The 25,612-nt window shown below is 67.7% G+C and overlaps 12 protein-coding genes across 12 annotated transcripts in view; 7 read left to right on the top strand and 5 right to left on the bottom strand.

Annotated features, from left to right (window-relative positions):
• The first annotated feature begins 212 nt into the window (after positions 1–212).
• On the top strand, positions 213–2,936 carry MICPUCDRAFT_30913 (uncharacterized protein). Its single transcript, XM_003055510.1, has 2 exons — positions 213–1,432; positions 1,603–2,936. Exons 1-2 carry the CDS (start codon positions 235–237, stop codon positions 2,811–2,813), a joined length of 2,409 nt encoding a protein of 802 aa, XP_003055556.1. The 5' UTR covers positions 213–234; the 3' UTR covers positions 2,814–2,936.
• A 56-nt stretch (positions 2,937–2,992) lies between these two features.
• On the bottom strand, positions 2,993–4,285 carry MICPUCDRAFT_50331 (histone deacetylase; the record flags this gene model as incomplete). The annotated part of the gene is made up of 2 exons (XM_003054973.1): positions 2,993–3,921; positions 4,027–4,285. 2 exons carry the CDS (start codon positions 4,283–4,285, stop codon positions 2,993–2,995), a joined length of 1,188 nt encoding a protein of 395 aa, XP_003055019.1.
• A 106-nt stretch (positions 4,286–4,391) lies between these two features.
• On the top strand, positions 4,392–5,144 carry MICPUCDRAFT_50330 (uncharacterized protein; the record flags this gene model as incomplete). Its single annotated transcript, XM_003055509.1, has 1 exon — positions 4,392–5,144. One exon carries the CDS (start codon positions 4,392–4,394, stop codon positions 5,142–5,144), a length of 753 nt encoding a protein of 250 aa, XP_003055555.1.
• A 55-nt stretch (positions 5,145–5,199) lies between these two features.
• On the bottom strand, positions 5,200–6,645 carry MICPUCDRAFT_50329 (uncharacterized protein; the record flags this gene model as incomplete). Its single annotated transcript, XM_003054972.1, has 1 exon — positions 5,200–6,645. The coding sequence occupies one exon, from the start codon at positions 6,643–6,645 to the stop codon at positions 5,200–5,202; it is 1,446 nt and encodes a 481-aa protein (XP_003055018.1).
• Positions 6,646–6,794: 149 nt separating this feature from the next.
• MICPUCDRAFT_30910 (uncharacterized protein) lies at positions 6,795–9,620 on the top strand (the record flags this gene model as incomplete). Its single annotated transcript, XM_003055508.1, has 4 exons — positions 6,795–6,919; positions 7,076–8,365; positions 8,438–9,086; positions 9,204–9,620. Exons 1-4 carry the CDS (start codon positions 6,846–6,848, stop codon positions 9,618–9,620), a joined length of 2,430 nt encoding a protein of 809 aa, XP_003055554.1. The 5' UTR covers positions 6,795–6,845.
• A 59-nt stretch (positions 9,621–9,679) lies between these two features.
• MICPUCDRAFT_50327 (uncharacterized protein) lies at positions 9,680–11,251 on the bottom strand (the record flags this gene model as incomplete). The annotated part of the gene is made up of 2 exons (XM_003054971.1): positions 9,680–10,969; positions 11,126–11,251. 2 exons carry the CDS (start codon positions 11,249–11,251, stop codon positions 9,680–9,682), a joined length of 1,416 nt encoding a protein of 471 aa, XP_003055017.1.
• Positions 11,252–11,476: 225 nt separating this feature from the next.
• Positions 11,477–14,455, top strand: MICPUCDRAFT_50326 (uncharacterized protein; the record flags this gene model as incomplete). The annotated part of the gene is made up of 1 exon (XM_003055507.1): positions 11,477–14,455. One exon carries the CDS (start codon positions 11,477–11,479, stop codon positions 14,453–14,455), a length of 2,979 nt encoding a protein of 992 aa, XP_003055553.1.
• A 79-nt stretch (positions 14,456–14,534) lies between these two features.
• On the bottom strand, positions 14,535–16,437 carry MICPUCDRAFT_50325 (U3 snornp-associated-like WD40 repeat-containing protein; the record flags this gene model as incomplete). The annotated part of the gene is made up of 2 exons (XM_003054970.1): positions 14,535–15,506; positions 15,691–16,437. The coding sequence occupies 2 exons, from the start codon at positions 16,435–16,437 to the stop codon at positions 14,535–14,537; spliced, it is 1,719 nt and encodes a 572-aa protein (XP_003055016.1).
• A 419-nt stretch (positions 16,438–16,856) lies between these two features.
• Positions 16,857–17,762, top strand: MICPUCDRAFT_37960 (uncharacterized protein; the record flags this gene model as incomplete). The annotated part of the gene is made up of 1 exon (XM_003055506.1): positions 16,857–17,762. One exon carries the CDS (start codon positions 16,857–16,859, stop codon positions 17,760–17,762), a length of 906 nt encoding a protein of 301 aa, XP_003055552.1.
• A 130-nt stretch (positions 17,763–17,892) lies between these two features.
• MICPUCDRAFT_50323 (uncharacterized protein) lies at positions 17,893–18,429 on the bottom strand (the record flags this gene model as incomplete). The annotated part of the gene is made up of 1 exon (XM_003054969.1): positions 17,893–18,429. The coding sequence occupies one exon, from the start codon at positions 18,427–18,429 to the stop codon at positions 17,893–17,895; it is 537 nt and encodes a 178-aa protein (XP_003055015.1).
• A 262-nt stretch (positions 18,430–18,691) lies between these two features.
• MICPUCDRAFT_30909 (uncharacterized protein) lies at positions 18,692–21,895 on the top strand (the record flags this gene model as incomplete). The annotated part of the gene is made up of 1 exon (XM_003055505.1): positions 18,692–21,895. One exon carries the CDS (start codon positions 18,692–18,694, stop codon positions 21,740–21,742), a length of 3,051 nt encoding a protein of 1,016 aa, XP_003055551.1. The 3' UTR covers positions 21,743–21,895.
• A 310-nt stretch (positions 21,896–22,205) lies between these two features.
• Positions 22,206–25,612, top strand: part of MICPUCDRAFT_46264 (uncharacterized protein) — a gene marked incomplete at its 5' end in the record, with an annotated part of 7,501 nt that continues 4,094 nt past the window's right edge. The window contains one exon of the mRNA XM_003055504.1: positions 22,206–25,490. Within this exon, the coding sequence (XP_003055550.1) occupies positions 22,206–25,490 (3,285 nt within the window). The remainder of the gene's footprint in view (positions 25,491–25,612) is intronic.

Raw genomic sequence — 25,612 nt, 5'->3', positions numbered from 1 at the left:
TTTTTAGTGGGGCGCGCGGGCTGCGGGACATCGAAGATGATGACGGCTCAGCCATCCTCACTAAAAAAATGTTCATCGGTCAGTTGAAAGTGGACGCGATCAAATGTTGAAACCGAGCGGTGGGTGAACAAGCGCGTTCGAAAACACCTGAAAAAAAATCTTACTCTCGAGTGGAAGGAATGGCAACAACGCGTCCATCATTCTCGCTCTCGCGCAACCCTACCCCCCACGTTCATGAGCGCGCAGATGAAAGCTCCACGGGCGGTGGAAGCGGTCCATCCGCAGGCGGCCGAGGGCGCGCTTCGACCGTCCTGCCCCGGGCTGTACACCACGACGCCGTGCGCCGAGGGGCCGCACGCGGGGGAGTATTTCTACAACGCCGCGGTGTGCGACTCCATTCGCTTCGACGTGGAGTGCCACCTCTCCACCGGGTTCGTCACGTGCACGTCGCGGTGGACCGTCCCGAAGGCGCTCCTGAACGGGAAAGCGTCCGGCTCGTGCCTGTTCGCGATGCCGCTCGCGAACGGCCTGACCGTGACCGGGATCACCGCGCGGTCGTCGAAGAAGTGCGTCACGAGCGCGATCGTCCCTCTGGAGGACACGACGAACTTCAAAGGGAAATCCTTCGGGAGGAACACGACGGAGCACGCGCCGGAGCATCCGGACGTCTTCTGCATGACGGTGCCGAACGTCGCCGCGGACGAAGTCGTCGACGTGTGCGTGACGTACTTCCACCCGCTCGAGTTCGAGAACGGCGCGTACGCGTTCACGGCGCCGAGCACGATGCCGGAGGCGTCGCTGCCGTGGGATAAAGACCACGTCGGCGTGTGCTCCTTCACCGTCGCGATTCGAAGCGCGTACGAAGGCGACGTCGCCGTCGCGTCGACGTCGCACCCGCTCCAGATCATTCAACAACAGTCCGGGTTCAAGAAAGTGCGCGCGAGCGCGGCGATGGGGGGATGGAAGAACGCGGACTTCAAGCTCACGATGCCGACGTGGGCGGAGCACATCGTCGCCGCGTGCGTGCAGCAGAGGCCGACGCACATTCTCGGGCAGCCGCCGCCGAGGGACCCGCGGAGCTCGTTCGTCGTCGCGCTCGCGCCGCCGAAACCGGAGAGATGCCTCGCGTTCGGTCGGTCCGTCGTCTTCGTGATCGACCGCTCGGGGTCCATGAACGGCGAGCCCATGGAGGCGGCGAACGAGGCGCTCACGACTGGACTGCGGTCGCTCACGGAGCACGATTACTTCAACATCTGCGCGTTCGACGACGGGCAGGAGTACTTCGACGCGAACGCCATGACGCAGGCGACGCCGAAGAACGTCGAGCGCGCGATGGCGTGGATGAACGAGCACTGCGTCGCGCGCTATACGACGGATATCTACACGCCGCTCAGCGAGGCGCTGAAGCTCCTCGCCGGGTGCGCCGGGAACGGTGCGTTCTATACACTGGTCCCCATACGACCGCGTTGGCGATGTGAACGCCGATCCTTAAGGACTTTGCCCGTCGCATCTCTCCGCCCATCCCTCGCTTTCAATACCCGCACTCGGCGCCTTTCAACTCCAACTGACGCCTTTCAACTCCACCCCGACTTTCGCTTGTAGGCACGGTGCCGTTCGTGTTCCTCATCACCGACGGCGCCGTGTCGGACGAGAAAGAGATCTGCAAGATGTTGATGGCGGAGTCGCAGCAAAAGGGCGAGGCGCTCCCGCGCGTGTGCACGTTTGGGATCGGGCAGTACTGCAACCACTACTTCCTCAAGATGCTCGCGAACATCGGACGAGGTTTATTCGACGCCGCGTTCACGAACGATAAGATCGCGACGCAGATGTCGAAGATGCTCACCGCCGCGCGGTCGCCGGTGTTGACCAACATCGAGATCGGCGTCGGGGTCGGGTCCGAGGTGGAGCTGTACCCGTTCCCGGTGCCGGATCTGTACCTCGCGACGCCGGTGATGGTGAGCGGGAAGGTGATGGGCGTGCTGCCGCCGACGATTTCGATTCGCGGCCGAACCGCGGACGGCGGCGTGTGGGAGCAGACGGTGGCGGTGCAAAACGACGACGCGATCGACACGCTCACCGTGCCTCTGGAGAAGGTGTTCGTCAAGCAGCGGATCGACCTCCTCGTCGCCAAGGCGTGGCTTTACGACGATAAGAAGCTCGAGAAGGAGATCATCGACATTTCCGTGGAGCACGACGTCGCGTGTCCGTACACGAAGCTGTGCGCGTTTGAAGTCACGCCCGCGAACGAGGAAAAGATGAAAAAAGACAAGGCGAAGGGTAAGAAGAGCAAGATAGCGATGTACGCCGTCGGCGGCGCGGCGGGGATCTTAGTCCTCGGCGCCGCCGGGGCGATGATCGGGTTCGGGAACATCGCCGGGACGCTCGCGAACGGCGCGGGCGTCGTCGGCTCCGCGGGAGAGGCCCTCGCCGGGGTCATCGGCAACGCCGGGTCGCAGATCGGCGAAGGGTGCTGCACCGTCTGCGACGTCTGCGGTGACACGTGCGGCGACGCGTGCGGCTTCGCGACTGGACTGTGTCAGCCGTGCCTCGACGCGTGCGCGCCGATCACCGGGGTGGTCGGCGACGCGTGCGGGTCGATTTGCGGTGCGTGCCAGGGGTTGCCCGACTGCCTCGGCGGCGCTTGCGGGAGCGTCGTGCCGCTGCTGAGCGGGTGCTGCGAGAACTGCGGCGAGTGCTTCGGGGCGGTCGGGCCCTTGATCGGGGACTGCTGCAAAGAGTGCGGCAGCGTGATCGAGCCGCTCGGGAAGTGTCTCCTCGGCATTGTAATCAGCGTGTTGGAGGCGTTGAAGTGACGGCGGACGAGCGCGGAGTTCACGTGGCAAGTACCAGCCGGTTTCGTCGTTCGTACATCAAGTGTGTGTTAGTACGTGTACATTAAGTGTGTGTTCTATATACTAATTTATTCCATATTGTACAAAGCGCATCATCATACAGTACGCGTACACGTATCTTTACAACAATCTCGGCGTCGTCAGTACCCGTACGTCTCCTCTCTGCGAACGACGTCGAGAATCCGTGAGAGCGTCTCGCCCGCGACCGCGCGCACTTTCAAATCCGCGACGTCGTCGACGCGCGTGTCGCCGTTGGTGAGTATCGCCACCGGGGCGCCTCTCGTGACCGCCTCCTTCACGAGCTTGTACGCGCTGAACGTGGACACGGACGACCCGACGACGAGCACCGCGTCCGCGCGCTCGCTCCACGCTTTCGCGACGCTCGCGTCTTTCGCCGGGACGCAGTCGCCGAAAAACACGACTTTCGGCTTCAGCGTCCCGGTCCCGCACTTCAAACACGTCGGGAGTTTAAACGTCTTCTCGACGCCGCCGTCGAGCTCGACGTCGCCGTCCGGGTTCTGTCTCTTCACGACGTCCTCCGCGTCGCGAAGGGTGCTCCCTAAAAACGTCGGATTGAGCTCGATCAGCCGTCGTTGCATCCGCGTCCGCGGCGTGACGTCGTCGCAGTTCAAACAGATCACCTCGTGCGTCGTCCCGTGCAGCTCCAGCGCGTCCTCGCTCCCGGCGGCGTGATGTAACCTGTCCACGTTCTGTGTGATGAGCCGCCACACGTGGCCTTCGCGCTGGAGCGCGGCGAGCGCGACGTGCGCGCGGTTCGGCGACGTCCCCTCCGCGAATTTTTTCCACCCGACGAACGACCGCGCCCAGTAGCGCTTGCGGTTGCCGTCGGCGCGGAGGAAATCTTGATGCGTCATCGGCTTGAACCCGGTCGAGTACGCGCCCTTGGGGGAGCGGTAGTCCGGGATCGCGCTCTCGGTGGAGCACCCGGCGCCGGTGATGACGAGGAGGCGCTCCGCCGCGGTGATGAACGACGCGAGCGCGCGCACTGAAGGAAGAGAAGGTTCGATCGATCGTTCGCGCGGTGAGATCGCGGGTGCCGCGATGTTGACTAGTGTGAGTGAGAGAGCCCTTAGTCGGTAGAGTTGTACACCGACAACACTTCACGAGTCGTGACGACGAGACGCGGGAGAGGCGCGAGCGCGCGTCGTCGCACCTTCTTCCGCGGACGCCGGCGGCGCGTCCGGGACCGTCTCCGGGAGCTTCCGTCGGAACGGCACGACGTTGTTCGACGCCGTGGCGACGTCGACGTTTTCGCGTCGCGCGTCCTCGGATCTCGTCGTCGCGCCGCCCCGGTGCGGCTCCGGGACCGCGAGCGCGGCGCGCGCGGCGCTCATCCGCCGCACGCGCGCGCGCCCGCGCGCGGCGGCGAGGAACATCGCGCGCTGCGGGTAGCGCGGGCACAGGTGCGCCATCGCGAGTGACGAGGTTATCCGCATTTCAAACTCGCAAACGGTTTAGGCACCCTGCCCCGTTGGCACGTCCAACGATCGCAACGGCACTTCGCCGCGCGCGTCGAGGATGTCGTCCTCGAGCGACGGCGACAGCTCGAGCGACAGCGACGACGCGCTCGTGTTCAAGCGTCCGAGGCAGGTCGTGTGGTCGGACGAGGAGGACGAGAACGCCGGCGCCGCGGGCGGCGCGTTCGGCGGAGGAGGCGACGACCTCGACGACACCTTCGAAATCTCCCCGTCGAAGCGAAGGCGAACGTCCATCGGCTCGCGCGCGGATGTAGCCGCCGGGACGTCCGCCGCCGCCTCCGCGGCGGCGACGATCACGAGCGAGCTCCTCGCGCCGCCGCCGCCGCCGGCGTCGAACGCGGCCGCGCGAGGGGGGAACCTCGACGCGGAGGCGAGAGAGACGCTGCGACGAAACCGAGAAGCGATGGACGAGCTGAGACGCGCGGCGACGGAGACGTCCGCTCCGGAGCCGTTCGTGGACGACGACGACCTGGAGATCATCGGCGAGGCGGCCGCGGGAGGCGCAGTGGGAGGAGGAGGAGGAGGAGGAGGAGGAGGAAGAGACGACGATGGCCACGCGCTGTGCGTCGTGATGCAGACGAGCGACGGGAAGAAGTACGACTTCACGTGCTTCGACGGGCAGACGTTCGCGAGGATCCTCACCGACTGGCTCGCGACGGAGGACGGCGCGAAAGCCAAGTCGAAGCTCGGGAACCCGCCGGTCGTGAAGTTCGACGGCGACGTCGTGGACATACGCGTCAAGAGGCCGAAAGACTACGACATGGAGGACGACGACGTCGTGGATTTGAGTTGACGGAGGGAGCCGCCGCGAGGTACCAGTAATATTATTCCGCGAGCGCAAGCTGTCGTCACTCGCCCTCGTTCGCCGCTCGTCGACGACGCGCCGTCGCCGCGGCTTTCGCGACGACGGTGTCGTACTTCTCGTCGTAGTCCGCGTCCTCGGCGATGATCCCCCCTTGCCGCATCACGAGCGCCATCGCGAACGAGACGACCACCGCGACCGCGGTCGCGACGGAGAGCTCCGTGACCCCGCCCGCTGTGAACCTTCGCCACGCGACGACGAAAAATCCAAGCGTCGCGGCGAGGAACACCGTCACGCCCAGCCCTCCCACGGCCCACCGCTTCCGGTCTCTCTCCGCGTCTTCTCTCGTCTTCCGCGTGAACACGAACAGCGACCCGCGGCTGCCTCTCCCGAGCCGTATTCGCTCGTCCAGATACGTCGTCGAGAGCACGACGCTGCTCTTCGGGCCGACTGAAAACGCGGGGAACCCGCCGAATTTTATCTTCGGCGGCGCGAAAAACGCGCGGACGGTCATCCCGTCGTCGACGCCGTAGCCCTTCTTCACGACCACCTCGCGCTCGTACGCCTTCTCCTTCTCCTTCTCCTTCTCGCCGCCGCCGCCGCCTTCGGCGTCGTTGGGTGGCGTCGATTCACCTTCTCCCGGTGACGTATCAGTTCCCCCCGCGCCGTCCCGCGTCTCCGTCGTCTCCTCCTCCTCCTCCGCCGCCGGCTGCGCGTTCGGGTCCGCGAGGTCCTCCGTCATCGCCTCGAACGTCCCGTCCAAGACGACCTCGCCCGGGATCAACCCGAAGACGAGGAACGCGACGCGGTTCACGACGACGTTCGGCTCGTACAGGTTCTGCTCCAGACCGATCGTTCGGAACAGCATCGCGCCTATCCCGCCCCGGAACCGCCCGCCCGCGGGGTTGCCAATCTGCGCGCGCCCCGTGGAGACGTAGGACACGTCGTAGTCGCCGTAGACGCGCGGATCGGTCAGCGTCCGCGCGCCGTCGCCGCCGTTCGCGTCGGACGCGATCTTCGCGAGCGCGACGATGTCGGCGTCCACGGCCTCGCGGACGGCGTCGGTGACGTCACGTCCCGAGTCCGTGTCCGCGATGGCGTCGAGGACGCGATCGACGATCGCGTCGGCGTCCGCGGAGGAGGAGGAGGAGGAGGACGACGCCGTCGCGTCGTCGCCGTCGTCCGCCGCCGCGGTGGACGCCGCGGATTCCTCCCTCGCGCCGGGCGCGATCGCGGTCGTCCATCGCGTCTGCGCCGCGCGGCCGCGGCCGCGTCGCGCGGTCCATCGCGCGGGCGCGGAGGACGCGGACGCGCGTCGGCCGAGCGCTGTCGCGGAGATCGACCGGACGACGCGACGTCGATGATCGCTCGTCAGCGAACCGGCGCGACCGCGCGCCGCGCCGCGAGGAGGGCTCCCGCGCGGTGCGGTCGCGTTCGCGATCACGCCGGACCGGGCGAGGCGCGCGGCGGGCGGCATCGCGGCGACGGACATCGCGTCGCGGACCGAGCGGACGCGCGCGTCGCTGTGGCGCGCGCGCGCGACGCGACGTCGACGGAAACTCTCAGAAGTCGAAGACGAAGAGCTCGTCGTCAACAGAACGTTTCGCGAAGCGCAGATCGAAGCGCCCGGAGGAAGGGAAGGGCGTCTCCGCGCGAGAGGAAGGGAGCGGCGAGTCCCTTCGCGCGTCCGTCATGTCCATCTCCATGGCAGACTTCGACGACCCGTCGTTCGACGTCAAGCCGTGGGTGAACGCCGCGTGCGCGGGGTGCGTCTCGTCTCGGCAGCGCGCGCGCGGATGAATTTCTCCCCTCCTCCTCGTCCTCGTCTTTCTCCTCCTCCTCCCGCCCCCGCCCCGCGCGCCTTCGCGCGTCGTCGCGATCTCACCCTCTCACCCCCCCCCCCCGCGATTCCCACGACGCAGGTGCCCGGACGACGAGAGCGTGGAGAAGTTCCTCGCGGAAGTCGAGATGAAGCTCCAGCTCGCGGCGGAGGACATCTCTCTCGCGCTCGAGGAGCAGTCGAACGCGGGGCTGAACCGGATCCCTCGCGCGGTCGCGGAGATCGACCGCGTGGAGCACGACACGAAAGCGCTCCAGACGCGCGTGCAGGGCATCCTGAAGCGCCTGAACGACGCGGAGGGGAGCTCGCGCGAGAGCGTGCGCAGGCTGACGCGCGTGGACGCGGTGAAGGGCCGCATGGAGGCGGCGAGGGACACGCTGCGAGAAGCCGCGGGGCTCGCCGAGCTGATGGCGTCCGTGGAGGACGTCTTCGCGGCGGGGAACGTGCGGTCGATGGCGGACGTGCTCGCGTCCATGCGTCGCGCGCTTAAAGTCGTCGGCGGCGTCCCGGAGTTTCAAGACGCGCCGGAGAAGGTGGACGCGTTGGAGCGACGTCTGGAGCAGATTTTGAAACCGGAGCTCGTCAAGGCGCTGACCGCGTCGGACGCGATCAAAGCGGAGGAGATCAGGGACGTGCTCAAGATCACCGGTCGCCTGAACGCGCTCACCGCGACGTACGCGGAGACGAGGGTGGTGGCGCCGATGCTGCGCGAGTGGAACGCGTTTCACGCGGACGGCGTGGAGGACGAATCGCGCGCGACGCCGCCCTCCGCCGCGGACGTGCGACGCTTCGTCGAGTGGCTCCCCGGCTACGCGCGCAAGCTTCACGACCGCCTCCAACGCGAGCTGCAGTGGACGCGGACCGCGTTCCCGAAAGAGCACGGCGCGCTCGTGAGCTCCGCGTGGATCGCGCTGAGCCGGCGCGTGAACAAAGCGTTCGCGCTGCGGATGTCGTCGAATAAACTCGAGACGTTCATCGCCGCGCACGCCGCCGCGGGGGAGGGCTTCGCGCGCTGCGCGACGCTCCTCGCGGACGTCTCCGGCGTCGAGGCCAGCGGCGCGGCCCTGATCGCGTCGCTCGCGCCGTTCGACGCGGTGCACGCGCGGTACGGCGAGCTCGAGACGAAGACGATCGCCGACGCCGTCGACGCCGCGCGGGCGACGCCGGAGAGCGACGACATCGACGCCGTCGTCGCGGCGTTCAAGGCGTCCACGGCCGCGGCGATGGAGGCGCTCGCGGAGCCGAGGATCAGGTGCATCGCGCTCACCGCGGGGGCGTCGTTCCCCGCGCTGTTGACCGCCGTCGACGCCGGGCTCGCGCGGCATCTCACCGGGATGATGCGCGCGCTGAGGAAGCTGCGACGAGCGACCGGGTTACCTCGAGACGACGCCTTGGAGAAGAAACTGAACGACCGCGCCGCCGGCGGCGGGAACGGGGGAGCGAGCCCCGGGGCGGGGGGCAGCCCCGGGACCGGCGGCGGCGACGTCTTCGACGCGGGCGCGGGGCGGGAGGCGTTCAAGGCGGCGCCGGGGGAGGAGAGCGTGATCTCGTCGCTCGAGCTCGCCACCGTCGCGGCGGCGGCGGCGACGCGCGCGACGGCGCTCGCGGACGAGTTGCTCGAGTCCGCGCGTGAGCTCGCGATCGCGACGCGCGACGCGCTCCCGCTCGCGGCGCCCGGGCCCGCGTCGGGGAAGGGGACGGGGAAGGGCGAGGCGCCGCCCGCGGCCGCGCCCGTCGCGGCCAAGTCGGCGGACGATCTCACCCCCGCGTTTTGCGCCGTCGCCTCCAACCCGGCGCGCGCGGCGGAGCTTCGAAACCTGCTCGAACGCGTCGCGTCGGACGCGCGGTTCAAGCCGCTGCCGCTCGGGCTCGCGCGCGCGAGCGCGCTCGAGGACGCGGCGAACCAGTTCGTCCTCGACGTCCTCGCGTCGAAGGTGAGGAACGAGCTTCGCGGGATGCGCGGCCGCGCGGAGTGGGGCGAGACGAGGGCGTCCGGCGGGTTAAACCTTCCGACGTTTTCCGCGTATCCGCAGGAGTACATGACGAACGCGGGGGAGTACCTCCTGTCGCTGCCGACGACGCTCGACGCGATCGTGGAGGCGAGGGAGGAGGAGAGGAACGCGAAGCGTCTCGCCGCGGCGACGGAGAGCGCGTCGACCGGCGGCGACGCGGAGGACCGAGGGAACGAACCCCCGGGGACGCCGACGAAGGCGGGCGCGGGCGCGGTCGCGGGCGCGGCCGGTCCCGGCGGCGCGGACGACGTCCCCGAGCTCGACGCCGGGGAGTGGATGGCGAAAGTCGCGGCCGCGGCCGCGTCGCTGCTGCTGACGGAGGTGAGAGGGATCTCCGCGTTGACCGACCTCGGCGCGGCGCAGCTCGCCGCGGATTTGGACTACTTCGTGAACGTCATCGCCGCGCTGTCGCTGGACGACGTCCCGGACGCGAAGAAACTTCGGTGCTTCGCGACGTGCTGCGCCGCGGCGAGGGACGCGTACGTGATGTCCACGCGCGACGGTGACGCCGTGGACGAGGATATCGTCAAGATCGTCGCGGCGGCGCGCGGGATAAAGCTCGGGGGCGGCGGCGGCGCGAACAGAGGCGCGAACGGAGGAGCAGGAACGATGTAGAGAGTCCCTCGCGCTTGAACGTCGCGTTCTACCATACACTCTCCCTCTCCGTGCGCGCGTCAGTCCGAATGGCTATCTTCGTCCCCTGGGAACGCGCGGTGCACGCGGAACAACGACGCGCGTTTCAGATCCCGCGTGAACGCGATCATGTCGTCCCCGCCGAGGTTGTACCCCCAATACGTCCCGTCCCGCGGGCGGCACATCACGAACTCGTCCGCGTCCGTCGCCTCCGCGAGGTCGCACAGCCTCAACCCGAGCGGCGTCCTCGCCGCCGGCCGCAGCGAGAACTCCTCCCACGCGCCGCCTTCCGGAGGAGTAAACGCGCTCACCGCCGCGGTGAGGAGCTTGCTCGACCGCGTGCGATGCCACGCGACGACTCTGCGTCGTTCGAACCTCACGCCCAGCGTGAACGTCGTCACGAGCGTCCCGGTGCTCTCGCTTCGCAGGGTCACGTCCCGCCCGCTCCCGAACAGGTGCGCCTTGAACAAGAACCTCGACACCTCCCTGGAGTGCGCCTCCATGGACGTCCGCGCTCTCTGCGCGCCGCCGCCGCCGCCGCCGTCGTCGTCGTCGTCCTCCCCTCCTCCGACGACGCTCCCGTTCCCGCGCGCCCCCGGCGTCCGCGCGAGCCTCTCGCCGCGGCACAGCGACTCCACGGACGCCCTCGACGCGGACGTGATCTGATGCCCGCCCCAGTTCAGCGCCCCGAACGCGGCCGCGGTCTCGTACGTCTTGTGCGCGTGCACGCGGAGGAAACCCTCGCTCCATCCGTCGCCGCCGCCGGCGGCGACGCCGCGGAGTTCGATCGCGACGACGACGCCGTCTCGCAAGTCGCCGAGCGTCATCCCTCTAGCGCCGCGGGGACTCGACGCGAGCTTCAGCCCGGACGAGACGTGCGCGGAAAACTCCGGCGCGCGCGGGGATCGACCGAACAGCGACCGCCGCGGCGTCGACGTCGTCGCGTCCCGAGGCGCGCCCGCGGACGCGCGTCCTCCTCCTCCTCCTCCTCCTCCTCCGCCGCCGCCGCCGCTCGCGCCGCTCGCGCCGCTTCCGACCCCGGGCGTCCCCGCCGCGCCCGGGGTCCCGCGCCCGAGCCCGAGCGCCCGCCGCCGTCGCGCCACGGGGTCCTCGCGCGGCGTGTTCCTGTCGAACGGCGTGTGCCCGCCGAGCGACGGCAGACGCTTCCATCGACCGACCTCGACGTACTCCGCGGTCTTCGCGTACACGAACGGATCGACGACGACGCGCCAGACGACGGACGACGCGCACAGCGCGCATGCGAACCTCGCGACGACCCACGCCGCGGCGCCGATCGTCGTCGAGCGAGAGAGGCTGAACGCGAAGAACGTCTGCGACACGAAGAGCGGGACGAGGGGCGGGGGCGGACGCGGTGAGCGAGCGGCGGCGGGAGGGAGGGCGCGAGGGAGATCGCGGAGGACGGAGAGGAGGAGAATTGCGCGAACGATGGATGAATTTATAATTCATTCGGGCGAGGCGCCACGCACGCAAGTCATCGCGGTGACCGCGAGCATGCTGACGTCGCGCACGAGCAAGACGACGCTCGGGAGGAGGTTGACGTGGATGTATCGCAGCGCATCCTGCAGCCCGAGGTCGACGAGGCTGTCCGCCATCGCGCCCCGCCTCGCGCCTCGCGCGTCGGACGAATGACTGATGATTGAGATCGTCGGCACCATTTTGCTCCGCTTTTTTCGTAGCTCGCGGCGCGCTCCTGTCAGCATTTGGCGCGCAGCCGCGGCGACGCGCCGCGACGACGCAGAGCCACGAGATCGCTGCAGCGTGGAGAGAGGACATCAATCATTCCGCGCGCGCACGACACCGCGCGAACGCGAGCGACGATGTCCTCGACGGCGCCGATGGCCGCGTCCGCGACGCGGGCCGTCGGGACGCACCGTCCGACCTCGCGCGTCGCGCGGTCGCGCCTCGCGGCCGCTCGCGCGAGCGCGTCCCGGGCGCCCGGCGTCGCGTCGTCGTCGACGTTTCGTCGGCGAGTGACGTCGACGAAACGTCCGACGCGAGGAGGCGTCGTCCGCGTCCGCGCGCTCGGCGGCCCTCTCCCCGACCTCGCCGACGTGGACCTCGCCGCGACCGCGCGCGCGATCAAAGCCACCGAGCTCGAGCTCAGCGCGGAAATCTGGCGCGGCGTCGACGGCGCGCTCGACGCGCTCTCCGCCGCGCGCGACGATCTCGTCTCCAGCGCGACCGCGTCCGCGGACGCGACCGCGGTCGCGGCGTCGACCGCGTCGAGAGCGCTCGTGGACCTCCTCCCGGACGCGCTCGTGGACAACGTCGCGAGCTCCGCGGACGCGCTCGTCGCCGCGCTGCCGCCGTCGCTCGTGCGCGTCGCGACGGACGCGGCGACGGAGGCGGCGAACGCCGGCGTCGGCGCCAAGTTCGCCGCCGCAGCCGTCGTCCTCGCGCTCGCGCCGCGCCTCTTGGGCTTCGCGGGTGCCGGGAACGCGAACGCGGGCATGGACGAGTGGGCCGCGCTCGCCGCGAGCGAGGGCGAGGACGAGCCGGACGATCTCAAGGAGTACGACCCGAAGGCGATCGTCGCGTTCTTCAAGAAGCGACCGCTCGTCGCGTTGAAGCGAATGGCGCGGAGCGGCCGGCTCCTTGGCGGGTTCGGGTTCGACCTGTGGCTCGACCGCAAGATCCTCGGCGACGAGCCGGAGGAGAAGCGCAAGAACGAGGTGGACGCCAGGCGCGCGGCGCAGCTCCGCGACCTGCTCATCGCGCTCGGGCCGACGTACGTGAAGCTCGGGCAGGTGCTGTCGTCGCGGCAAGACTTACTCCCCGCGGCGTACGTGAAGGAGCTCAGGACGTTGCAAGACGCGGTGCCACCGTTCGACGACGCGCTCGCGCGGAGGATCCTGGAAGCGGAGCTCGGCGTCGCGAACGCGCGCGCGCTCGCGCTGAGCGACGCGCCGATCGCGTCCGCGTCGCTCGGGCAGGTGTACCGAGGGACGCTGCGCGACGCGGACGGGTCGACGAAACCCGTCGCGGTGAAGGTGCAACGCCCAGGCGCGCTCGTCGCCATCTCGCTGGACGTCGGGATCATCCGGTCGTTCGCGGAGCCGTGGCGGAAGTTCAAAGGACTAAACACGGACCTCGAGAGCCTCGTCGACGAGTGGGGGAGGCGGTTCGTCGAGGAGCTCGACTACGAGAGAGAGGCGAACAACGGCGAACGGTTCCGAACGGCGATGGAGTCGAGGCCGGATCTCGCGGGTGTCGTCACCGCGCCGAAAGTTCAGCGCGTTGCGAGCACGCGGCGAGTCCTCACCACGGACTGGATCGAGGGCCAGCGGCTGGACACGTCCGAGGAAGGGGACGTCCCGAGGCTGTGCGCGGTCGCGCTCGCGGCGTACCTCGCGATGTTGCTCGACATCGGCGTGTTGCACGCGGACCCGCACCCGGGGAATTTGTTCCGAACCGCGGACGGGAAGCTGTGCATCCTGGACTGGGGGCTCGTGACCCCGGTGTCGGACGAGCTCTCCACCGCGACGTTGAAGTTCATCGCGCACCTCGTGTCGAAAGACTTCGAGCGCGTGCCCGCGGACTTGGACGCGATGGGGTTCATCCCGACCGGGAAGAGGGAGGCGATGGAGGACGCCGGCGTCGCGTCCGCGATTGGGCTTCTCTTCAGCGCGCTCGCGAAAGGCGGCGGCGCGGAGGGTTTCCGCGCCGAGCTCGGTTTACCGGACGAGGAGAAGATCAAGGAGATTAGGAAAGAGCTCAAGGGCGTGAAGGACATGAAAGTGCGGCGAGAGAAGTTCTTGGAGGCGAGCGGCGGCGCGGACAGCAAAGTCGCGCAGCTCACGCGCGACCTCGAAGGCATCCAGGAGAAGTACGGGAACATCTTCCAGATTCCGTCGTACTTTGGGTACATCCTGCGGTCGTTCTCCGTGCTCGAGGGGATCGGCCTCGCGTCGGATAAAAACTACAGCATCGCGAACGAGTGCTACCCGTACGTCGCGCGGAGGTTGCTCACGGACCGGAGCCCGGACACGCGAGCGGCGCTCGAACAGCTTCTGTACGGCCGCGACGGTCCGAGAGCGACCCTGAGCGTCAAGCGCGTGAAACAGCTCGCGAACGCGTTCGGGAACTACTCCACGATGACCGGCGCCGGGACGGCGACGACCGCGATGGCCATCGCGAGCGCGGACGAGACCACCGCGCTGACGACGACGGAGAGACGCTTGACGACGAAGAAGGCGGCGGCGCTCTCGGACGGCGCGAAGGAGGCGCTTCGTCTCGCGTTCGCCCCCGAGGGCGGCCCGGTGCAGGACATCATGCTCCGCGAGATGGCGCGGTACGCCGCCGCGAGCGCGAGCGAGGCTGTCTCCAGCGTCGCCGCGGCGCCGGCGACGGCGCTCTTCCGCGGCCTCGCGGACGCGCAGCAGGCGGCGTTCACGGCGATGGGACCGGCGCGGCCGCCGCTGCCGACGGCGCTCGAGTTTTTCGCGCCCGTCGCCGCGGCGACGAGGCAGACGGAGGAGGATCTGGAGACGCTCCGCGTCGCGGAGGAGCTCAGGGAGCTCATCTCCGGGCTCGCGCCGGGGGGTCCGGGCGGTACGGGTGGCGAAGGCGCGAGCGGCGCGGCGTGGGTGGAGGTGCCCGTGCTCGGGGAGGTGCCGAACCCAGGGCTTCCGCGACCGCCGATCGACGGAGAGACGCTTCGGGAGCTCTTCGCGATGGCCCCGGAGCTCGCCCCGGGGGCGCAGGCCGCGGCGCTGAGGTTTGGGTCCGTGCTCCTCGAGCAGGCGGCGCAGAGGGTCGCGGACGCGGAGAAGGACGACGCGGCGACGCGGTCGTGATGCGACGCGGTTCGGTAGACTAAAAAGATTCTTTTAATTTGCTCAACTTGTCGCTCGCTCGCTCGTTCCCTTCTCGTCGTCAGTCCTCGAGCTTCAACCGATGCAGCAGCAGCCCGTTCTTCGCGCCCGCGTCCCTGGCCCACCGCCCCCCCCGCGGCTCCTGCCCCATCCCCGCGAGCACGAACCTCCCGCTCGACGCGATCGCGAGCGAGTTCACGAACCCGCGCGCGGGCAGGCACCACAGAGGCACGAGCTGGCGCCCCGGATCGTCGCAGACGCGCCACAGACGAATCGCGCCGTCTCCCGCGCCGCTCGCGCAGACGTCCGTGCCCTTTCCCACGGCGACGGCGTTCACCCACCTTCCCGCGTTGCTCACGCCGCTAGGCGCGTTCGCGGTGAGCGACGAGACGCCGCACAGGGACTGCGCGTCCGCGCGCGCCTTGGCGGCGGCGGCGGTTTCCTCCTCCGTGAAAAATTTCGGACCCTCGACGCCGTGCTCGCCCTCTCCGTCGACGCCGCCGCCGAACCCGTGCACGCCCCTCCAGCTCATCACCGCGCGCTTCTTCGTCGTGCTCCACAGCGACACCGTGCCGTCGTCCGACCCGGTGATCCACGTGTCCGGGGACGTGAACGCGCACGACTCCAGGTGCCCGTCCCCGGGGGACGGGCGGAAGATGAGCTGCGAATCCTCCGCGACTTTCCAAAACCGACACGTCCGGTCCCTCCCCACGGTGACGACGCGTTCGCGTCTCTGCGAGTGCACGGCCACGACGTCGGACTGATGCCCGAACAGCGTGTCCACGTACGCCATGTCGTCTAACGACCACACTTTCAGGGTCTTATCCGCGCTCGCGCTGAAGAGCTGCCCCGTGCCTTGGCGAATCGCGAGGCTCGTGACCGACCCGCGGTGCGACGCGAACGCCTGCACGTGCTTCATCGACCGCGTGTCCCACACGTGCACGCGCTTGTCCGTCCCCGCGGCGCACACGAGGTTCCGCTCCGAGCTCGCGGCGACGCACAGGAGCGTGTGCGCGCCGCAGCGGGGGGGGGACTGAGGGCCGTTCCATACAAAGCGACGTCGGGGTGGAGTTGAAAGGCGTCAGTTGGAGTTGAAAGGCGTCGAGGGCGGGGATTGAAAGCGAGGGGTGGGCGGAGAGAGACGCCGGGCAAAGTCCTTAAGGATCGGCGTTCACCACGCGAACGGGGTCGTATGGGAACCAGTGTATAGAACGCACCTGAGGGCCGCCGCCGCCGCCGTCGATTCCGAGCGTCACCGGCGGCGCTCGCGGGAACGCGTCCTTGTTCCCGGTCTCGACGTCCCACCTCACGAGCGCGCCGTCCTTGGAGACGGAGAACGCGGTCGCGTCGTCTTCGGTCAAGGCCACGCCCGTGACGGCGCGCTTGTGTCCGCGCCACGTCGCGCCGCGACGGTCGTCATCGGCGTCGTCGTCGTCCGCGTCGTGGACGAGTCTTCTCGCCACCTCGCGACGGACCCTCCCGTAGCTCTGCATCGCCTCGTTCTTCAGGCGGTTCGAGAGTCGATCGTGCGAGTCCAAGTTCCTCGCGTCGGCGTCGTCGTCGTCGTCCTCGGAGTCGTCTCCTCCGGCTTCTTCCTCCTCCGCGCGCAGCTTCTCGAGGTACGATTTCGCGAGTCGCAGTCGCTTCTCGTCCGCGGTCTCCTTGACCTCGTCGTCGGAGTCGTCCCCGGAGTCGTCCTCGTCCTTGCGCCCGCGCGCGCCGTCGTCGTCCACGTCGAGCGCGCCGTCCATCATGTCGTCCCCGTCCGCGTCGTCGCCGTCGCGTCCGTCCCCGCGGACGGACCCGCCCGCGGATTTGGCGGCGGCGAATCGATCCGCGGCGGCGCCTCCCGCGCGAGGCACCTTTTGTCTCGTCCCCGCGAACGCCCTCCTGCCCTTGGTCGGCGCCTCGTGCGGGCGCTTCTTCGCGCTCGCGAGCCCCGCGCCCGGCTTCTTCGGCGGCATCGCGTCAAACTTCGAGCTCGCGCCTCGGGAACTGAGAGCGCGAGGGAGGGAGAGCGCGGGGGAGGGCGTGATTTCTCGGAACCGATCCGCGCCGCGCGGCTGCGGCTTCGCTCGGGTTCCCAGCAAAAAGATTCAATACGAAAATTTGCGTACTGTACACGTACTCTATGGCTTTTTAGTCTGAATCGAATTATCGCATCAGCGCACCTTGTCGATTGGTTATGGGGCGCGGCTTTTGAACGCCGCCTCCGATCCGCGCGCCCGGTCACAGACGCGCGAGCCGCGCGCTCTCGCGGTCAACTCGCCCGCGCTCCTCCTCCTCCCCCCTTCCTTCGCGCGCACGCGTCTCTCGCGAACGAGCGCGCTCGTCGGTCGTCATGGGACGCCTCGACGGGGAGGAGTTCCCGACCTACGACGCGATGGTCGCGACGCTCCTCGAGCACGAGTTTCTCCCCGAGAAGGACGTCCTCTCCCTGTGCGAGCGCGCGAAGACGCTGCTCACGGAGGAGAGCAACGTCCACGCGGTGCGAGCGCCGGTGACGGTCGTCGGAGACATCCACGGGCAGTTCCACGACCTGCTCGAGATGTTTAAGATGGGCGGGTACGCTCCGGATACGAACTATCTCTTCTTGGGAGACTACGTCGATCGCGGGTACTACAGCGTCGAGACCGTGACGCTCGTCGTCGCGCTGAAGGTGAGGTACCCGGACCGCGTGACGATCATCCGCGGGAACCACGAGTCGCGGCAGATCACGCAAGTGTACGGGTTCTACGACGAGTGCATGCGGAAGTACGGCCACGCCGGGATCTGGAAGGCGTTCACGGATCTGTTCGACTACATGCCCCTCACCGCGGTGATCGAGAACCAGATCTTCTGTCCGCACGGCGGGCTGTCCCCGTCGATCGACTCCCTCGAGGACGTCCGGAAGATCGACCGGTTCCAGGAGGTCCCGCACGAGGGGCCGGTGTGCGATTTAGTGTGGTCCGATCCGGACGATCGCACGGGGTGGGGGATGTCCCCGAGAGGCGCGGGGTACACGTTCGGGCAAGACATCAGCGAGCAGTTTAACCACGCCAACGGGCTGAAGATGATCGCGCGCGCGCACCAGCTCGTCATGGAGGGGTACCTGTGGCACCACGATCAGAGCTTGGTGACGATCTTCTCCGCGCCGAATTACTGCTACCGGTGCGGGAACCAGGCGTCGATCATGGAGGTGAGCGACGACATGACGAGCGAGTTTTTGCAGTTTGACCCGGCGCCGCGGCGGGGGGAGGCGCAAAAGACCGGGGACGGACCGGTGAGGTGTCCGGACTACTTCTTGTGACGCGCGGGGGTTCGAGGTGTCTGTCGCGCGCGGGGGTGGGCGGCGCGAGGCTACGTAGCGGCGTGCGTTTTTCAAGCGGCGAGAACGCTCCATCTATTCCGCGGACGCGCCGTCGCCGCCGTCGCCGCCGTCAGTCTTGCACGTACTCCGTCCCTTCCCTCAGGCACGCCTCCGCGCGCTGGAACTCCCTCCCCAGGTAGTTCGCGTGCACGAGCATCGTGCACAGCCCTTCGCCCTCCTCCGTCTCTAATATCTTCACGCTGATCTCCTTCGCGGTGCGCCCCGCGAACGTCGCCGACGCCGCCGGCTTCCGGTAGGACCCGTCGCACGGGATGACCTCGCCCGTGACCGGGTCGCACGCCCTGCCGGCGTCGTCGATCGCGTTCTCGAAGTGCGCCGCCTCGATCGTTCGCGTCGCGTGGTCCACCTTCACGAGGAAGTACCCCGCCGGGTCTAAGTCGATCCATCGGTTCGAGAGCTCGGTGTCGACGGACGTTCGCGTCTTCTCGTCGGACGCGTCGTCGGCGTCGTCGTCGTCGTCGTCGTCGCGACGCGCTCGAAACACGCGGACGCGTCGCGGGACGTGCGACGCGAGGACGCGGCGCGCGAACGCGCGGTGGCACCGCGCGGAGGCGACGCGCGTCGCCATCGTCGCCGTCGTCGCCATCGTCGCCGTCGTCGCGCGCGATGCGAGAACTGCGCGGTAGCTCGCAGCAGCGGGATGAAACGCGACTTTTGAGTTTCGAATATTTGATGACTGGAACGTCGCGTCGTATCGGTCGTCCGACGCACTTTCGCCGCGCGCGCACGAGGCCTCGTCCCCCGACCAGGCATCGCAGACGTAACGAACGTTGATGACAACTGCGCCCACGAAGAGAGCTCACGAGAAGTCCCCCGAACCCACCGCCAAGAAGCAGCGCGTGGACACGATGACGGCGGCGGGCGAGATCGACGAGGATCTCCACTCCCGGCAGCTCGCCGTCTACGGCCGCGAGTCCATGCGACGTCTCGCGGGCGCGAGCGTGCTGATCTGCGGCATGAGAGGCCTCGGCGCGGAGATCGCGAAGAACGTCATCCTCGCCGGCGTGAAAGCGGTCACGCTCCAGGACACCACCGCGTGCGAGCTCTCAGATCTGAGCGCGCAGTTTTACCTCGCCGAGGCGGACGTCGGCGCGAACCGCGCGACCGCGTGCGCGGGGAGGCTCCAGGAGCTCAACCCCGCGGTCGCGGTCACCGTCGTCGCGGACGAGATCTCCGACGCGCTCTGCGCGAAGCATCAGGTGGTCGTCTGCACGGACGTTCCGCTCGAGAGGGCGACCGCGATCGACGCCTTCTGCCACGACAACGGGATCGCGTTCGTTCGCGGCGACGTTCGAGGCGTCTTCGGATCGCTCTTCTGCGACTTCGGCCCGGCGTTTCACGTCGCGGACACGGACGGCGAGGAGCCGCACACGTGCATCGTAGCGAGCGTGAGCAACGAGGCGACGCCGATGGTGACGTGCGTGGACGACGACCGCGTCGAGCTCCAGGACGGGCAGTCCGTGATCTTCACGGAGGTGAGAGGGATGACCGAACTCAACGACGGAAAGCCGCGGAAAATAAAAAACGTCAAGGCGCACTCGTTCCAGCTCGAAGAGGACACGACGTCGTACGGCGCGTACACCGGCGGCGGGATCGCGACGCAGGTGAAGGAGACGAAGACGCTGAAGTTCAAGACGCTGAAGGACGCGATGGCGGACCCCGGGGAGTTCCTCTTGTCCGACTTTTCCAAACTCGAGCGGTCGCCCGCGTTGCACCTCGGGTTCGCCGCGCTCGAAAAGTTCGCCGCGTCGAACGGCGGCGAGCTCCCGAAGCCCGGGGACGACGCGGACGCCGCCGCGGTCGTCGCCGTCGCGAACGAGCTCAACGCGGCCGCGCCCGCGGGCGCGAAGCTGGATGACGTGGACCCGGACGGCGTGCTGACGCTCCTCGCGAAGACGTCGCGCGGGTGCGTCTCGCCGATGTGCGCGATGTTCGGCGGCGTCATCGGCCAGGAGGTGGTGAAGGCGTGCACGGGGAAGTTTCACCCGCTGTTTCAGTGGTTCTACTTCGACTCCGTGGAGTCGCTGCCGCCGATCGAGACGCTCACGGCGGAGGAGGTGGCCCCGGAAGGGAGCAGGTACGACGCGCAAATCGCGTGCTTCGGCCGCACGCTTCAGCGGAAGATCGAGAAACAGAAGATCTTCCTCGTCGGCGCGGGCGCGCTCGGGTGCGAGTTCATCAAGAACTTCGCGCTCATGGGGCTCTGCTGCGGCGAAGAAGGGAAAGTCACGGTCACGGACGACGACGTCATCGAAAAGTCGAACCTCTCGCGGCAGTTTCTGTTCCGCGACTGGAACATCGGCCAGGCGAAGAGCGACTGCGCGGCCAACGCGGCCAAGGCGATCAACGCGAAGCTCAACGTCGTCCCGCTGCAAAATCGCGTCTCCCCGGACACCGAGGACGTGTTCGACGACGCGTTTTGGTCCGGTCTGGACGTCGTCGTGAACGCGCTCGATAACGTCAACGCGCGTCTGTACGTCGACTCGCGGTGCGTGTACTTTGGAAAGCCGCTTCTCGAGTCCGGGACGCTCGGGACGAAGTGCAACACGCAGATGGTGATCCCCGGACTCACGGAGAATTACGGCGCGTCGCGCGATCCCCCGGAGAAGTCCGCGCCGATGTGCACGCTGCATTCGTTCCCGCACAACATCGATCACTGCCTGACGTGGGCGCGGAGCGAATTCGAAGGCGCGTTTGAAAAGTCCCCCGCGGAGGCGAACGCGTACCTCGCCAAGCCGGAGGAGTACGCCGCCGCCGCGCGAGCGGCCGGGGACGCGTCCGCGCGGGAGAACGTCGAGAAAGCCGCGGAGTGCCTCCTCGGCTCGCGGTGCTCGACGTACGAGGAATGCGTGCGGTGGGCCAGACTTCGGTTCCAAGAGGTCTTCCACGACAAGATCGCGCAGCTCGTGTACACGTTTCCCCAGGACTGCGTCACGTCCACGGGGAACGCGTTCTGGTCCGCCCCGAAGCGGTTCCCTCACGCGCTCACGTTCTCGACGTCGGACGCCTCGAACCTGGTCTTGATGCGCGCGATGGCGAACCTGAAAGCGGAGGTGCACGGCGTGACGAGACCGGAGTGGGTCACGGACGACGCGGCGTTCGCCGCCGCCGTGGACGCGGTGCCCGTCGCGCCGTTCGAGCCCAAGACCGGGGTCAAGATCGAGACGGACCCGAAGGCGACCGCGGCGGTTTCGGGCTCGGACATGGACGACGAGGCCACGATCAACGACCTCCTCGAGAAGCTTGACGCCGTGCGCGCGACGTTCACGGCGGACTACCGTCTCGAGGTGATCGAGTTCGAGAAGGACGACGACTCCAACTTCCACATGGACGCCATCGCGGGTCTGAGCAACATGCGCGCGAGGAACTACGACATCCCGGAGGTGGACAAGCTCAAGGCGAAGTTCATCGCCGGGCGGATCATCCCCGCGATCGCGACGACGACGGCGATGGCGACCGGGTTGGTGTGTCTCGAGCTGTACAAGGCGCTCAACGGCGCGAAGATGGAGGCGTACCGGAACACGTTCGCCAACTTGGCGCTGCCGCTGTTCGCGATGGCGGAGCCCATCGCGCCCAAGTCTTTCGCGTTCAAAGACCTGAAGTGGACGCTGTGGGATCGCTGGGTGTTAGAGGGCGACTTCACGGTGAAGGAGCTTCTGGACTGGTTCGCCGCGAAGGAGCTCACGGCGTACTCCGTGTCGTGCGGGCAGTCGCTGATTTACAACAACATCTTCCCCAAGCACAGAGAGCGCATGGATCAAAAGGTGAGCGACCTCGTGCGGACGGTGGCGAAGCTGGAGGTGCCGGAGAAGCGGTCGCACTTCGACATCGTCGTCGCGTGCGAGGACGAGGAGGGCGAGGACATCGACGTCCCGCTCGTGTCGATCAAGTTCCGCTGAGGTGATGGACGAGAGGCGGTCGAGGAGGGAAGACGAGGGAGAGGGAGACGACGAGAGAGAGCGTCGACGCGTGCGAAACGAAATCGGCACGTGCGCGTGCAAAAATAAAATTCAACGAGAGTCACGGTCAGGGCGAAATTTTGAAAGGTAAAATCGAGCCCACGAACGTGCCACGTAGACCTGCGTTGACCGGTCCGTCGTTTCGTGGTCGCTTCAAGGAGTGCTTCAGAGGAGCCGCGGCCCGTTTGCCTCTCTCCCTTGCTAAGCACGCGACGCACTCGATCGTCGCGCGGTCGTCCCGAGGTCTCGTCGCTCCGCGCGGCCGACGAGACCCGCGCGGCGCGTCTCGCGTTCTTCGCGGCGAAGCGCCTCTCTGCCGCGCCGCGCGTCGCGGGCGGCTCGAGAGAACCCGCGCCGCCGGGGCGCTTTGTCGCGAAGGGCGCTTCTTTTTTTCAAGCTCGCGATGGCGTCCGCGACGACGACGCGGCGAACGCGCGCGCGTCTCCTCGCGCTCGTCCTCTTCCTCGCCGCGTCTTCGACGCCGGCGCGCGCCGCGGACCTGAGCACGGCGCGATGGGACGACGACGCGCCGTGGGCGGAGCCGAAGCCTCCGCTCGTGCCCGGCGAGTGCGACGAGGCGTCCGAGCTCGAGCTCGCGCGCTGGGGCTTCGGCGGAAGGCCGCCGTACGAACCTCCGCCGCCGCCGCCCGCGACGCCGGGGGCGTACTCGTGCAAGACGTACCGCGATCGCGGGTACGACGACGCGGCGACCGCGACGATCGACCCGAGAGGGACGTGGTGGGGCGCGAGACCCCTCGTGAAGGTCGGATGCGACCAACGCTTCGACGGCGGCGGGTGGACGCTGCTCCTGTCGCAGACGGACCCCACGGCGGACTTTCCCGGGGCGACGAACCCGTTCGCGGTCGACGTGGGCGAGGCCGAGGACGCGATGACGAATCACACGACGTACGCGCGGAATTGGGCGTACTCGTTCCGGCCGCAGCCGGGGGACGAGTTCGTGATTCGAAGGATCCCGCGCGGCGGCGCGTTCGCGAACGCGAGCGCGGCGCTGCAAACCGGCGACGGCGGCGACCACGTTCGATTCGTCGTGGAGGCGTTCTGCGCCGGGATGGACTGGAACGCGACCGGCGGGTGCGGGACGGGGAGCAGTCAGCATATCATCGCGATGGGGAGGTTGTACGACGCGAACGGGAACGAAATCGCGGACGCGAACACGCTCAACACGTGCACGAAGGCCGGTTGCGTGGCGCCCGGCGGCGACACCGTCGGGATCTCGCAACACCCGAGGTATCCGGACGCGTCTGGATCCAAGAAGTGTTTCGGCGGGTGCTACAACGGCGGAATCATCAACTTTCACTGGGGCACCGCGCCGGACTCGAAGTTGACGCCCGGGGACTGGACGTTTCAGGTGTTCTTCCGCGAAGGCCCTTCGTTCATCGGCGCGGGCGTGTGCGTGGAGACGAACGCGACCGCGCTGAACGCGCTCGATGCGGCGTGGTACACCGGGCTGCCCGAGCACGCCGTCGTCGCCGCGACCGAGCTGCTCGGCGTCGACGGCGGCGTCGCGTTGTGCCACCCGGACGCGTCCACGGCGGCGACGTGCGAACGCGTCGCGGCGAAAATCCCAGGCGCGCGGTTCGTATCGTTCGGAAACGACGCGACGTGCGACGGCATGCACGAGTTTGACCAGTTTGGGATCCAACACGACTTGGCGTCGTCGCGGCCGTGCGTGGTGACGACGACGTGCGCGGCGATGAACGTGTCCGAGCCTCTCGTCGTGAAAGGGGTTGGTCGCGCGATCGCGTTCAAGGCGTTCGCGCTGGATAAGACGTCGGACGTCGAAGGCGGGCCGTGGATACACCCTTCGTGCGAGAGCGGCGCGACGAATAAGACGATCGACGGGTACGACACGTTCGCTGATTGGGGGGTGAGCTCGCCGACCGCCGGGACCGGAATCGCGTCCGCGGCGGACTGGGCGGCGTTTCGATGCGACGAAGATCCAGACAACGACCCTTACGACAAGAACGTCAGCGCTAAGCTCGCGATGGACGGCAGCCGTTTCAGCGGCCAGGCCGCGACCAGCGGAGGGCGGATGTACGGAAACGTGCAGTTCGATAACACGGACCCGGGGTGCGTCGCGGCGTTTTACGCGCTCGGGGATCAGTACCGGGACGGATTCTTAGTGAACGCGCAAGGCGAGAGGAATCTGTTTCCAGCTCCGGAACGCAGGCACGGGCTTCTCTCGGTCGGGACCGGCAACTACCCCACGGCGTTCGTTCGCTCCTGCGGATACAACTCGTCCAGGACGTGGCCGCCCCCGCCGTGTCCAGAAGATTTCCACGTCCAGGACAACGCGTGCGCGGCGTGCCCGGTCGGCGCGGTGAACCCTCCCGGGGACGACTGGAGCGGACCTAACACTTCGTGCGGATGTCCCGCGGATCATCACGTTCTCGATCACGCGTGCGTACCGTGTAACGGGACGTCATCGAGGCCCCCAGGAGACGATCCGCATCAGGGCGACACTTCGTGCTCGTGTGCCGCGGATCATTACGTCCTCGATCACGCGTGCGTGCCGTGTCCCGAGACGTCAACGAGGGCCCCGGGGGACGATCCGCATCTGGGCAACACTTCGTGCTCGTGTGCCGCGGATCATTACGTCCTCGATCACGCGTGCGTGCCGTGTCCCTTTGGCTCGACGAGTCCTCAGGGAGGCGACATTTACGGCGAGGACACGTTCTGCGACTCCAGTTGCGATTCGAAGTCGGAGTGGAGAACTGTCGGCCGCGAAGAGATCGCGGATATGGTTCCCGCGTCCGCGAACGCGTCGACTTTCTTCACCACGTCTTTATCCGACGACGGCTCGATCGTGGCGATCGAGTATCTCAGAGAAGCGAACATCACGCAGGTCGTGGACGGCGAGACCGACGCCACGGCTGTTAAATCGACCCCGACGATGAGCACGCGGATCGTCGGCGGCACCGAGGTTAACCCGCACACGTACGAGTGGATGGTTGGGTTTAACGGGTGCGGCGGGTCGTTGGTCGCCCCGAACAAGGTGCTGACCGCCGCGCACTGCATGTTCACCGATAATTGGGCGACCGTTGCCTACATAAACTGGCACGACTCTTCTGTGTACGATCCCTCGATCACAGATGTCCTCGAGATCGATTACGCCGTGAACCATCCCGACTACGATGCTGATACCACGAATTGGGACTTCGCGGTCGTGACGTTGAAGAGTAACTCGAGGTATGATCCCGTCGTTCTTGACTTCGACACGACCGACGTCGGCGAGGGCGCGAGCGCTGGCGAAAATTTGATCGCGATGGGCTGGGGGACAACCGAATCCGGTGGGGACCCGTCGAGTGTCCTTCTGGAGGTCACCGTCCCCGCGGTGTCGACCTCGGACTGTCAGACAAACTACGGATCAGATATTGTTCCCGAGTCGATGTTGTGCGCGGGTGAGATGGGGAAAGACTCGTGCCAAGGCGACAGCGGCGGGCCGCTCGTGCGCGCGTCCGACTTACGGCAGGTTGGCGTCGTGTCGTGGGGGGTCGGATGCGCATCCGCGGGATACCCTGGGGTGTACTCCAGGGTGTCCGCGACGAAGGCAAAGACGTGGTTGTGCTCGCAGGGCGTGACGCAAGCGTGTGAGCAGCCGGCGAAGCTAATTGGAGTTAGCGTGTTGAGCGTGTTCTCGTTCGATCCCAACATTGGCTGGAGCCAAGTGGGAGATGACGTGGAGACACGTCAAGTGTACGACGATTACCGTGGGGGCGTCTTGTCGTTGTCCGGCGACGGCACCGAGATTAGCCGTCGGCGTGTTGAAAGACGACATGTCCAGCAAGG

The sequence above is a fragment of the Micromonas pusilla genome (assembly GCF_000151265.4).
Source record: "Micromonas pusilla CCMP1545 genomic scaffold MICPUCscaffold_1, whole genome shotgun sequence".
NCBI classification, from domain to species: Eukaryota; Viridiplantae; Chlorophyta; class Mamiellophyceae; order Mamiellales; family Mamiellaceae; genus Micromonas; species Micromonas pusilla.
Note: the sequence above shows the minus strand (reverse complement) of the source record. Positions and strands in the feature narration are given on the sequence as shown.

Excerpts from the sequence above, each read along its gene's own strand:
- MICPUCDRAFT_30913 (XM_003055510.1), top strand. The coding sequence starts at position 235 with ATGAGCGCGCAGATGAAAGCTCCACGGGCGGTGGAAGCGGTCCATCCG. Across the intron at positions 1,433-1,602 it reads CGCCGGGTGCGCCGGGAACG|GCACGGTGCCGTTCGTGTTC; the intron begins GTGCGTTCTATA and ends TTTCGCTTGTAG.